General features: G+C 42.2%; 1 protein-coding gene across 1 annotated transcript in view; it reads right to left on the reverse strand.

Moving 5' to 3' along the window:
* si:ch211-186j3.6 (neural-cadherin) overlaps positions 1–12,307 on the reverse strand; it is a 446,142-nt gene extending 433,835 nt beyond the window's left edge. The window contains 1 exon segment of the mRNA XM_050049923.1: positions 11,104–12,307. Coding sequence (XP_049905880.1) covers positions 11,104–12,153 — 1,050 coding nt within the window. The 5' untranslated portion in view covers positions 12,154–12,307.
* Between the last annotated feature and the right edge of the window lie 1,714 nt (positions 12,308–14,021).

A 14,021-nucleotide genomic window follows, 5' to 3' on the forward strand; every position in this document is an offset into this window, starting at 1 on the left:
AACGCTTCGCTTGCAGTGTAAATGAGGCCTTAGAACAACAGTGCTCTCATTTCAATGTTGTCGATTGTTTTTCCAACCTGCTTTAACAGAAACTGGCTATGTTCTCATGGAAACGAGCACCCCATGGTCGAGTGCTGAGTCTAAAAGTTTGCTTTAACTCGCTTCTGCAGCAGCTGCTCCTCTAATCCATCAGTCTGATCCAAACAGCTCTGATTGATCCGACCACAAGTTCTGTGGCAAACACCAAGGTGAGAATGCAGGCAGACTGTCTCCTGTTGTGTGTAACGTGTGAAAGGGAAACTCCGGACAGCGGCTACAGACAGATGGATACTGTATGTGCAGCTGCGAGGTTTCTCAGTGCTGGTAGCAGGTGTGAAGGCTCTACTGCTGTCCAGCTCTTGGTGTTTGTGACCTGCTGTTGAATGCCTGCTTCTGTTATCATCACTGCATCCTGTTTTGTGAGCCTGCAGTCATCTGCTTTCAGGTCTGTTAAGCACAGACCACTGGTGTATTGTGATGACATTTTCTTACACCTTTCCCATCACTGATCAATTCCAGCTTTTGGTGGTTTGATGCTGCACTACAGTAACCTGGGAACCAAACGAATCTGCAAGCTCATGTTTCATTTGCTCTGGCAGATGGGTCTGGTCCCCCTCCCATTCAGACAGATTTCCAGTCGGCCTCTGACAGGCCAGGCCAATCACAACCATTCATCTAATACAGGGTGGGTTTGATATGATCAAGGACAACATGCAGAAACTTTGCGCTTTATGCAAAATATGTGACGTCATTATCGGCTGGCACAATCTCACGCCTGGGACGCTACAGGGAGCATAAACCTAGCTAAGGAAAGAGAGCCACTGAGGCATTTTCTAATTAAACCAAGATGCCTGCATCTGATGTGGAACTTATTGCTGAAGTACTATTTTCAAATTATGATGGCTTAAACGTCAGCGTTTGTTCACAGACATACTAATGCTACATCATCACAGCTCATCTCTGTTCACATTTGTCCGCTGCTTAGTGCTACATCACGATTCTTTGCTCTGATTGGTTGTTGGTCTATCCAATTGGATCCAGAGGCATTTTGGTCCACAGTTGTGGACCCTTGGAAATTGGAAAAAAATCAACTGAGAGGTTCCAGACTAACTTGCATTTGCCATTTGGGCTGGCAGTGTGGAACTAGCACTATGGCTGGTTCCTGGTAGAACAGGGCAACAGAATTACATATGGACTGTAGCGACTTTTATTTAACCTGGCTTTAAAATTTTTTAACTTTAACGAAACATAGTGGGTAGGCAGATTTTGTTAGCTTTGGACAGAGACAGGCTAGCTACTTCCACCTGTCTCCAGTCTTTATGCTAAGCTAAGCTAACCGTGTCCTGGCTGAAGCTCCATCTTTGACGGATAGACAAGAAATTGGTATCACACTTCTCATCTAACTCTCGGCAACAAAGTGAATAAGCATAATATTTAAATTTTCAAACGACTCTTTTAACCAGATTCCAAAATTCAGTGATGACATTAAGGGCGTTTTATTCACACACTTTCAGACACTGTTTTGTCTCTCACAAGCCTGCAATATTTTATCCCAGTAATTAATTGTTGGAATTGGAATTTACCATTCAGCATTTGTAATATGATTGAGAATCTGCGATGAACTGCTCAAGCTGTTGGTGTTCATTTCATCTCTGCTACTGTAGCTCTGAGCAGCTCAACCCACCATATGTCCCTTTCAATTTTTTCAACCAAACCTGTGCCCTTAGAATGGGATTCATCCCTTTGGCCTCTGCCTCTCATGTCTGGCTGCCAGCGCTGTAAGCCTTTGTACAGCAGCCTCTAGGGCTTTGGTTATTGACATTACATTGTATTTCTTTACGAGCCAGGTCCTGTCCTTGATCACCACATCACTCTGTAGTTAAGCCAGCATACTAACCTGTTCACCTGTTGTCTTTATATTGGTTCCCGGTATTAGTTTCAAAGACACTATGGCTTTAGCTATGGCTTGACTTCCTGATCCTCAAACAATCAGACTGCAATGACAAAATGCTTTTCCAAATGTACACTTCTTGATGCATCAGTGCAATGACTGCTTACTTTGTGCATGACATTAATAAGAGAACTGTTTTTTCGAACTGTTCTGTGAAACAAGCACATGGAAATGGAAATGTGTGTTCTTTGCATAATACGTGTGAGGAATTCATGAATGGTAGATACATAGACATAGCTCTCTGACACTTACATAGAGCAGAGGAAGGTCACATTGTCAAGTTTTAGGTATGGATACCTGTAACACTTGCCTCCAACTCAGGTAACATGGGTTCAAATCCATAATATGTTGTAATTTGTTACCTGCTCTTGGGCATTTTGACTGACAGGCTGAAATATCTGAACAACTATTGGATTGATTGTCATACAGAACTGTACAAACATTCTTGGTCCCCATAGTTTATATAGACTCAGGTGATTCCCTGACTTCTCCTCTAAAGTCACATGATGGATTTGCACAATCAGCAGGTCAAATTTTTACTTAGTCAATACTAATTATTGCCAAATGCCAAAAACTAATGACATCCAAATCTGCCTACAGCTATGCCTTGTTTTGTGATAATTATGAAATATTAGCATGCTAAAGTTGGCATTTAGGTCAAAATGCTGCTGTGCCTCAGCACAGTCCCACAAAACTACGTATGTGACTGTAAACTAACTCTTAGTTAGTTAGTTACTCTGGCTAAAGTTTGAACAGGGGTTTGGTAGCCTATTAACCAGAGTTCTTTTTCTTGAGGCCATTTCAAATGTATTCTATCGTAATATCTTTTGTGAGAGAATCTAATCTTTAAACACTTTATGTTCTAAACACTTTTCAGACAACATGAAGAGATTTTCTAGTTTGACACTTAAACAGCAGGATTTATTTTAACAATACAGAAGTACAGTTTATGTACCTTAAATTAAATAAATGAAATAATCTAACAATTATTGAAAAATTGTGAAGTGTACAAGAGGCATAAGCCAAGGGAACACAGCAAATGTGTGTTACTCTGATAATAACACTTCTCCTACAGTTTTTGGTCATTAGGTGACAAGTGAGCTTTTCAAACTTTAAAAGGTTTCTTTTGTCACTGAGCAGAAGCAGGTTCGTAAGATTAAAAACAGCAATTTTAAGAGGTGACTTTTGAAAGGTGAGAAACTGAAATGGCTACCGACATGCCTAGCTGCTCTGATCTGACATTAAACGATAAAATGCTTTGCAAGTTCCAGTTTAGCACTGATGGATTGCAGGTCACGGCTGAATCAGGGTACAACCCTGTCTCCAACCATTTTCAATCTCAGACAATGTTGGCAGCCTGTCCTGGTCTCTGCAATGCATTTGGGTCCAGATGCAAATCTGCCAAATGGGTCTGTGTCACAAAACATGAAGAGAGCACTGTTCTTACAGAACAAATGATGATAAGCTCTGAGAGTTTCTGGCAATGACAGATGGTGGAAGGAGTGAAAAGTCTATTTAATTTACTTCCATCATGTGTATCTGTATCTTCTGTAAAGCCAAACCATGGAAGAGAAATGACAGTATAACAAGACTAATAGACCCTTTCCAGTGAAAATCAAGTTTTATCCTTGTTAATATGTCCACATTCTGTTTTTTTTGTATGGTACAAGACATATCAGAACGAAATAAGCGGTCAACACCATGCAGCATACAAATGACAGATTCAAGATTCAGACACAAATTCTGACTTCAAGGGTTTGTTATTCAACAAATCTAAGGAACCAATCCCTGTCGGTATGGCAAAACAAGGGGGACTGGAGGAAAGACCATATTTTGCAAGCTGTTTCACTTGAAACTTTTCACAGGTGGCAATTGATAGACATGGTCTATCTAACATTTGAAAGTCAGATATTCGAACCATCAGTGGAAGACCCCTCAGTCGGCAAAGATTGCTTCAAGTTGAGTGATTGTTTTTGGGTTTTTTTGTCTTTTTGCCATTCAGTGTGCATTCTGATTTGACTGACATAATTCTGAGTCGGGTACAGCCCTAAACATTAGCAGCACATTATTAGCTGTTTGATAATGCAGCTAATTATTGCTCACAAGCAGAGGTTTATGTGTTTGATGGGCTGAGTGAGGGTAAGCAGGTATACTCGAGCTGCAGGCGAGCGGCTGAGGGGTAGTACAATTTGCATATTCATAGATATGTACATACTAAATGAGGCAAAGAAGTTATGTCTGAGCCATTTTAAGGCATGAAGGGATATATACACACGTACATATATTTACACACACACAACTGAGCTTGAGCTTGAACTGATACTTTAGCTTCGTTCAGTGATTCAGTCTCATGTACAACTTTGTATCCTTTAATGTCCCCAGCTTCAGCCTTTACTATCGTACAAATGCATTTCAAACACTCTGAAGGCTAAACTTGTTTAGACATTAATGAATGAACATAAATGTTTCAAACACATTGTTTCTACTGCAAATTTTCCACAGCAAGCATACATCTCATACATCTAGCCTTCGTTATGCTCAAAATCCAACCTGCTGTATTTAACACTTTTAACCACCCCTTCATCCGAGCAAACTCTGTACAACTGTGCTGTTGAGCTGTCTCGTGTACTGGTACCAAAGTAAGAGTAACAGTGTTTTCCATTCCTCTCTTTGCTCACAGCAGATCATACAGAAACTCTCTAGCAGCCATTGAACCAGAGAAGTGTGCCAGTAAAAGCCAGCAATTCCACAGCACATTTGACAGTATCTGAAGCTGAGAATTGAGATTTAAACAAACTGCAGTTGGCAAACCATTGGTAAAAGACTTGGAGTCATCAACCAACAGGGATGCAGGAAAATCTAACTTCCTGTTGAAGCAAAGGAGAAGAACATTTGGAAATGCCTCTGGAAGCTACATAACTGCAGCGATGGCAGTATACTGACTATAATATTTTGATGTTTCTCCATGAACTATTTATAACAAAGACCAAAAAACATGTGTGTGTGTGTGTGTGTGTGTGTGTGTGTGTGTGTGTATTGGGGTATGTGCTTGGGATGTAAAAGCACAGTTCATTTTGATCATTGTGTTATTGTGTTAACACACAATACGTTAGTATGTGTCGACATACGTGTGTGTGTGTGTGTGTGTGTGCTTGGTTTAGTTGTGAGTGGCAGAAATCTGTGTGACATCAACCAACAGTTGTCCTGATTAAAGCCAGCTGTCTCTCTTCATTAACTAAAACTCCATACAATCAAGAACACACACATGCACATGCGATCTGCACACAGTGTTTTGTACTGGCAGATAATCTTGATATTCATTTTCCTTCTATGTTATATTTCTGTGACACTTCTAACATGTAGAAAACACATCATGTGCAATCTCAGGCAACTAAATCTTAGTGATCACGTTCTGTTTTTGATACACATTCATAAATCCCCAAAATGTACTAAAGTAATTTAAATGTTTGAGTATGCAAATTGTTCATTAAATTTGTCTTTTATTCTACTGCATTTTGTAAAAGAAAAACTACCAAAATTACATTCAATTTGTGCAGTCTGTTGCTTTAAAATTAGCACAGAACAAGCATGGTGACTTTGAAAAATATAAGTGGTTCGACTGGGATATATACCAAAAATAAATAAATAAATAATCCCTCTTTATAATTAGCTAGCTTTATATTAAATGTTATACCTTAAACAATTTGAAGGAGGTCCACAGGCCTTGTTTAATGACACAAAGATGGCAGCTCTGCTACAATTAAACAAAGTGATCTCTTTCACATGTAAATGTACCAACACATCTTAAGACTTGGCATAAAAGTAACAGGAAATAATCAGAGAAGACAAAAGAAAAGAAAAAGAATTGAACCTTTCACCGCACTGATGTTGGCAAAGCGGTGACTGATGCTGCAGTCTGCCGGCTCAAACTGGATTTCAAAATACACTTCACATAACTTGCAAAGCATTTGTAAGCGATGTGTTACACATCTCTGACTGAAGCTAAGAAGTGTCAAATGGCTGTGTATAAATACTACAGCAATTTGGAACAAACTGAAGAGGCTGTACTTATAGAAAAATGATGAAAACAATGAAGTCCCATATGAATCACAAAGAATTAATTTAATCCCAGCCAAGTGGCAGATATGTCTTTTAAGCCTCTAACAAACAATGTTTTTGATATTAAAACAAAAACAAATGACTCCCTGTGATGTGAAAGGGTCACCGATACTGCTGATTCCACTGAGAATCAATACCCCAGTTGCTTTTTGCAGCTTTGGGCTTGTTATTTTGGTTCATCTGCCAATGTGCAGCAGCTCACATGGAAATACAGCATGTTCCACTACCACACAATTGTAAATCAGTGGTGAAGGTGTCACATTCTAATCTGCACCCAAAAAAAGTTGAGGTTTGATATCCATCTTTGTCAAACACGTAACTGGGTTTTCAGGAGCTGGCTGACCAAATCTGACTTAAAACTTTCTCAAAAGTTGGAAAAAAATTGGGCTACCATTCCACATGTGGCAAGAGGCCAGTGGGGTACTTGTTCTTTTGTTCCTCTCCTCTGAGTCTTTTTTAAGAAAAGAAAAAAAAGTACACTCAAGGTAGATCAAGATTTCATCTATTTTATAGTTCTATTTTCCATAATGCAGGTCTCTTGTCACAAATATTGTGACCACTGTATTTGCCACAGAAAGGTGCACTATAGTCATTAACTATCAGGACTAGTCTCCCATTAATTTGATGCAGTGTGAGCTGGAAAGAAATGATACTTCAGTTATAGAAGGAGGTAAGACCTTATCGGACACATAAGAAGAGAATAAGATATGTTATCAACTAAGCCGGGAAGAAAAAATTGGTATTTTCAAAAGTGAAAGATCTGAATAAGGACTCTGTGTGATTAACCAAATGAATCATTTAACTAATTATCCAAAATTAATAATTTCATTAATCATCATGCCAACAGGAGTAACTGCAGTCAAAGAACAGTGTCAGATTGGCTGTTTTAGAGGGGAGGAAGAGCCTTTGTGGAAAATTAATGGTGCACTCACTTTGTGCTCTTTAAAGTGTTGGCACATTATTAAACGACTTGTGAAAATGAAGGGTTCGGGATATAAGAGGCTAGATGTGCACGAATACACATAGGTTTATGTTAGGAAAATAAAAAATGAAAAAAAAAATTGGAAAAATGGGAATTGTACTCTTGTTTGAAATGAAGAGCAGCTGTGCATTAAAAAGAAACCCTAGGGAAAACAATGGGAAAGAAAAACCTCAGTGAGATTTATGTGTGCCAACAGACAAGCTTGTTCTTGTCCCTTACTGTAGGAGGACAAGGCATTGGCTTTGATTCATTCCCTGGAGATTCCCCCTCGTCTTAACCCTAATCACTTCATGCTGAACTCCAACCATGAAGGTATTTATAAGGATGTACTCTTGGGATGTAGACCACCCCTCTTTTAACCTAACCTTTGCCAAAAAACATTTTTTTTACCCTAAAAGTGTAATGGTGTACTTTGTTGGGGTGTTTTGCCCCAAAATCTGAGGTGAGTAGGGCTGCAACTAGGGATTATTTCCATTATTGATGGATCTGTCAGTTATTTTCTCGATGAACTGTTTTGTCAAGAAAAATGTCAGAAAATAGTAAAACATCCCGTGTCATTCCCAGAACCCAAGGCTACATCTTTAAATGGTGCGTTTTACCTGATCAACAATCCGAAAATTCAAAGCTATCCAGTTAATCCAGAGTGTCAGCGTCTTTTTTTAAGAGCCTATATTCGCATGCAGCCACCTAAAGAAGAGGGCCTATGGTATGTCAGTCAGGAACTTAAACAACAAAGACAGAAAAGCCCATTTGTGGAAGCAGATCGGCCTGACACCGAAATTTGTTGTTGAGTGCTGTGCTTTCATCACCATATGCTTTGTTAGCTTGTTGATAACCCTCTGTTGATGTAGCACTATGTTGGCTACCAAGCTAATGTGTATTTCAAGATATTATAGTCACAGAAACAAAACCCACACGCTGTGAGCGCTGGGTTGAAGCACCTCTCATCGCCCTGCCACTGCTTTTCTGCCAAAAGAATAAATGCTACGTGGACACAGGAGCGTGGAGCATGAAACCAGCAAATGTTTGGAACTTAACGTGAAACCTGAAAAACACTGGAATTTTTTTGCTTAAAAAGATGACAAAAACAATTATTCAATTATCAAAATAGTTGCCAGATAATGTTCCTTCTATCGACTCATTGATTAATCGACACTTGTTGCAGCTCTACAGGTGAGTATCCACAGTGTGACTGTGTAAACTGAGTCATGTCTGAAACGTGAGTATTATAACAACTACAGACAGACACACAATAAATTCCTGCACTGCTGAAGTTCAACAGCACTTGTGGAGTGAGCCACAAATGCAGACAAGAAGGAGTGATCTATGGTCCTGATATGTAATGCTGCCAGCCTTGCACACACACACACACACACACACACCCCGTCCCTCGAAGGATCATGTCAGAAGCTCTCTCTCTTGCGGTGTTAAACTGTGCATCCACTCAAACTAAATCCCTGGAGTGAGAGTGAAAATAAGAGTGAGAAAGTAAGAGAGCAAGTGGGAGAGAGGGAGAGGAAGCGAGACAGAGAGACAGACAGAGAGAATGAGATGGGATTACAGGGATAATGCGAGCAGATGGAGGGAGGTCGAGGCTCCAGCAGGACTCTCCACTCCAAACGGATTAAAAGACTTCAACAGAGCTACCGACAACCAAACGGATGCTGCGTTCCTCGTGCTTGAGACACCGAGCTGAGCAGGGCAACCCCCCCTTCCCTGCCGCCCGCTGCTAAGGCCGGAAATGAAAACTTGCTGCCTTTCAGCATGACGCAGTAAACAGTTAGGTCATGGAAATGAATTTCAATCCACTGCCCCTCTCTTCCTCTCCTATCAAACACATAAAAGGTTAGGCTTTTGGGCTTTTTTTAAAAACCCATCCATTTAGGAAACATTTACGCTGATCCTCCTCTTTAAACGTTGCATTAGCATGCATCCTTTTAGAGCAAAACACATCAGATATAGAAGCACCCAAGACACAGTGAAGACTCAATCATCCAAAGCAGCACTGGTCACAAAGGGATTTGGCCACATCAGCAACAATATGTCACGTGTCTCTAATCTTCAAACACATTAAACCATTTTACATTTTATATATAACTCATCCTATTGTAGCTGGTTGGATTTAACAGGTGTACACCTTAAAATGCACTTTCTATGCACCAACTTTCCTTTCTTAAAAATACAGATCCTGTCCCTGCCTCTCATATATAGTATTTGCATCTTTTAAAACTGACAGTAAAGCCGTGTTTCGTTTTGTCCCCCTCTCCACCAATATCCTGACAATTCATTCCTGACAAGAATGTTATTATTCAAGCTGTCTCCTGTGTTTGATTCCTGTTAATTTGCAAGAAAAAATAATAACACAGTCTGTCACAAAAGATGACCCTTTGACAGGAAGAAAACATCATCAACACATTCCATCAGCTGGTGAAATTTGTTCTACTTGCTTAAAATTTAAAAAAGAAAAAAGAGTTTGGACACCTGCCTACAAAAAGGCTTCCTGGGTAAATCTAGATGCCAAAAGTCCCAAATGAGCGCCTCCTTAAAATCAAACAGCAGCTGAATGTCTGAAGGAGGCTGCAATACCGCACCAGCAAAGTGTCACACTGGACACTGAGAACGTATAGTTTTTCATCAATATTAGTGTGTTTAAGGAGGAAAGCATTGTGACGAATAGCCAACATTGTTACTGGAAGCGTAAATTAGCATTGTGTGCCAACAGCAGGCTCAGCTTCTTTCTGCATCAGGATAGTTCACGTTACTAAAACCAATAGGTCACATTGATTAGGTCACTCCCCCAGTCAAATGCTGTTAACTGGTCTTAATGGAACAAGCTGCAGCTGCAACTGTTCTTCCAATCAAGTTATACAGATAAAAGGGCAAACAGACAGATACAGTACACAGATAGCTCCATAGACAGAACCCAGTGTAAATTCATTCATATGGTTTGCACTCTTTATTTTAGTCTCCAGTGCTCAGTGTCATAGTCAATTAGCCCACTGTTTAATCCACTCACATATGCATTTATTAATGTGAATGTGGCTGCATGTTAACGTGCTCTCTGTCTCTCTGCTCTTGCTTTATCCGCAGGTGATAATTAACCTGTTGGTACGGTGGCCATTACGCGCCACACGTCTACCCTGACATCCCAGCATCTGTTGCTGCTGGCAGCAGCAGCAGCAGCAGACACATTCGTGCTGCCCTAATTTATCCAAGCACATGAATCATCATCAACACTGATGAATGTCACTCAGTTTAACCTCTATTGTAAACACCGGGCGCTCTGACACTGCTTAGCCTGATCTTTCCTGGATTGCAAATTTGGACCTGGTCAGGGCATGAGTGTGAGGCCAGCTGGGAATACTGATGCTGTGGGTGGGAGCAAGGTACCCCAGTGGTTCGCACTCACTTACCACAGCAATAGAATTCCTAATTAGAAACCTGTTGGTTTCATTACACCTCAGAGACAGCCCCTAGTGACCTTACACCAGGACCCTGACCTCAGGATGCAGCACATAGTGGCTGTGACCCTGCTCCTAAAGAGTTAAGTTTTAAATACATTGTCCCAGTGGGACAAACTTCACTAGTATAACCTGTAACACCTACTGTATAAGTGCTGTCTTTCTCTTCTTTATTACCAAACATACTGTATCTTGTCTAGTGGATTCCAGTCTAGAGTCCGGGGACCCTAGGGAAAAGTTCTAGGGAAGAAAATTCACTTTGTATCACATCACAATATCACCAGAACTGATGTGAATCAAGTTTAGGCTCTTTGTTAGGGCACTCTGCCTCTCAACAATACAATACGACAAATTCAACGGAATGACACAAAGATATGACATATTATGTTTACATACTCCTCAGCGTGCCTCGCAGGGAACGCTCACGAGACAGGAAATGTGCGCACAAACCGTCATGTTCAATACTGTCTCTCACTTTCATTCCCTCTCTATTTCACACTCCGCCACACACACACACACACACACACACACACACACACACACACACACACNACGGTGATCTCCACCAGAGGCTCAGTCTCTCGGTCCAGTCTCCGTGAAATGACTATATCCCCGCTGTCCCGGCTCACGCTGACCGGTGAGCTCTCCACGTCGGGCTCCACCAGCTCAAACGCTGGTGACTGAAACCTCACCGGGTTCAGGTTCATTACCACTGAACCGATCCCTGCATCCTCGGACACGTTGATGAAAACGGGGCTGTCTGATTCCAGCACTGACCTGGACCTTCGCGCTGGTGCTTTAATTTGCGATTTAGGTTTCCGTTTCCCCGGTTGGGAGTTCAGGGAGGGCGCCACGGGCCATTGCCGTGGATTGATCTCAACAGCTATGCTCTGGCTCGTGCGAGGTGGCCACCCGCGGTCCCGGGCAAACACTCTAAACTTAATCGGTTCATCCAAGCCGAGGATAGAGTCCACCAGGAGAATGTCTCCGGTTTTGGGCACCGCGTAGAAACTCCCGTTTTTGGGTAAGGCGAAGTAGATGAGCTCCGCGTTTTTCCCGCTGTCATCGTCCCGCGCAGTGACCGTGTAGATCGCCGTGCGGAGCGCAGTGGCATCATCCAGGCTCAGTTTGACATCTGCATCTGGAAAGGTGGGCTGATGGTCGTTGGTATCCAGGACGTCCACCTTGATGGACGCCACTTCAGCAACAACCGGAGACTCCTCTTCCACTTCCCGAGAGAGTCCCGCACATTGCCCGCAACACAAGCCAAGACCAAGTGCGTATTCAGCCCTCTCCTCCCGGTCCAGAACCCCAGAAGTCTTCAATAAAATATGCCCCCGCTTGTGGTGCGCAAAGACACGGAAATTCTCGCTCCCGTCTCCCTGGAGTTTAAAGTGAGCTGCAAATTCCCCGGTGCCGCACAGCCGCTGCGAGTTGAGCCGCTTTAACGGGACGCTCAGTCCGTTGACCCGGGAGCCCGGAGAGGAGTTCTCAAACACATGCCCGTGAAAGAACGGGACCTGCTCCACGGTCCCGTTGCCGTGTGCGCACGAAACCAAAATGGGTAAAAACACGACCCAAATCATGACTGAATCTCTCATTGGCTCCACTGCACTAAAGCGCTCGTGCCACGCAGAAATCCATGGGTGCACTCGTTCCTTGGGGGTATTTCTCCTCTTTCCCTTTATGATCCAAAACTTCCATTAAATTGGAACGCAGATATTTGTTGGCACCATACTTCATCTCGACGCAGGAGAACTTTGTCTCTGTGCGTTTGTGTTGTGCGTCCTCCTCCTCTCCTGCTCTGCCCTGTCTGCTGTCTCACCAGCAGCGCTGTCTGTCTGTGCGCGTCCCAGGAAAAAAAATGCTTCTTACAGCTCGAGTGCGCGCTTACCTCCGTTCCCTTCCTCTCTCTCTTTTTTCGTGCGTTGTTTCCGACCGATCTCACACGGGTATCACACTTAATCTGTCTCGCGTTTGAGTTGCTGCAAACTGTGCGCAGCCATTTAACGGCTCGCCTTTGAGATGGATCCGGTCCCTTATTATAAGGAAATCAGTTTCCTTTGCCACTCAAATGAACTGTTGAGACGTGGTTCATCACGGGGACATCACACTGAACCGACTGTTTTACGCATGCATTGCCAAAGCATCCAGCGCAATGCATCTGAAACAGAGTGATGCAGTGGTAACTGATTCTCCTATCGGAAATGAACTTCTCAGCAAAGGAGCTGCGAGTCGAATCAACTCGTGCACGCGCACAAACACCCACACTGCCACAGCCGACAGTGCGTAAGTGTATGTGTGTGTGTGTCTGCGTGCGCGTGTCTGTCTGAGTGTGTCGGGGATCCTCAGGGAAACAACCCGACCTCCCTTCTCCCAGTGATCAATGTCCAGTCTTGCACGTCCAGATCCATCACTCCTCTTTCCAATAACACGTCAGTCCATTGGATTAAAATAATGTAAAAATCGATCATTTTAAAACGCCTCCAGGGGGGCAAAGAGAAAATAAAGGCTTACAGCTCCAGGCAAGGACTCCAGAGCTGTCTTTGTGTCACAGAGAAGTGCCCTATTTGAACGTGTTCATCACCCACTGTTTTTGTTATAGAGCTTTTGGTCTCCAGGGGTCTGTGAAAGTTGCAGGCAGGTCCCCAGCAAAATGAAGAACAGTCTCGAATTTAATAAAACAGATATTCACTCTCATAGGCTGTATCAGCTTTCACTTTCATATCTCCTCCCCACATGTAGATAGAATTCAATACCACGTCGAGAAGCCTCAGAATCTTTCCATGTGTGTCCTTGCTAATAAATCCGAGACTGTTTGTGGAACCAAAGCATGCTGCATGGCCATTATCTCATCCAAAGCACCGGTCTTCAGTGTGCGTTTTGTGTTGTTTGAACTCCTACTCACTAAAACAGTGCAACCTGTGCAGTTTTAAAAGTTTAAAATCAGCAGTCCTTGGATAACACAAGTTTCAGGCTTTACACCCAAACTCTGTTCATACCTTCAGTCAAAGTTCGGTTTTGTGTGGGACTGAATTTCCATCTGTGTTTAGCATAACATTTAAAATCAGGATGTGAAGGTGAGTTCACTCTGCAGTGCTCCAGAAGTGAACACAACAATTTTCATGTCAAGAGATGCACACACTTAGAAGACTCATAAATAGGTTGTCTAAAAAAATGTGCCACAGGGAATGATGTGGTAGAAGATTGAGCCATTACCTTGATTTACATTTCATCATTTTAACATATATTTACACCTCAGGCATGCATCCAATACATCTGTACAAAAAAAATATAATAAACAAGTGAGTGTTGTATAATACAGCCTGTGGCCTTGGCTGAATGAGATGTTTTTCCCCAATTGAGCACATATAATCCACCAGTGAGCGGGAGTAATTTCACTTGTTTAAGGCAGCTTTACCTGCTCAAAGAAAAGTGACCACACTGAAGTCAAATCAACACTAATTAC

This window comes from Epinephelus moara, chromosome 1, assembly GCF_006386435.1.
Source record: "Epinephelus moara isolate mb chromosome 1, YSFRI_EMoa_1.0, whole genome shotgun sequence".
In the NCBI taxonomy this organism is placed as follows: domain Eukaryota; kingdom Metazoa; phylum Chordata; class Actinopteri; order Perciformes; family Serranidae; genus Epinephelus; species Epinephelus moara.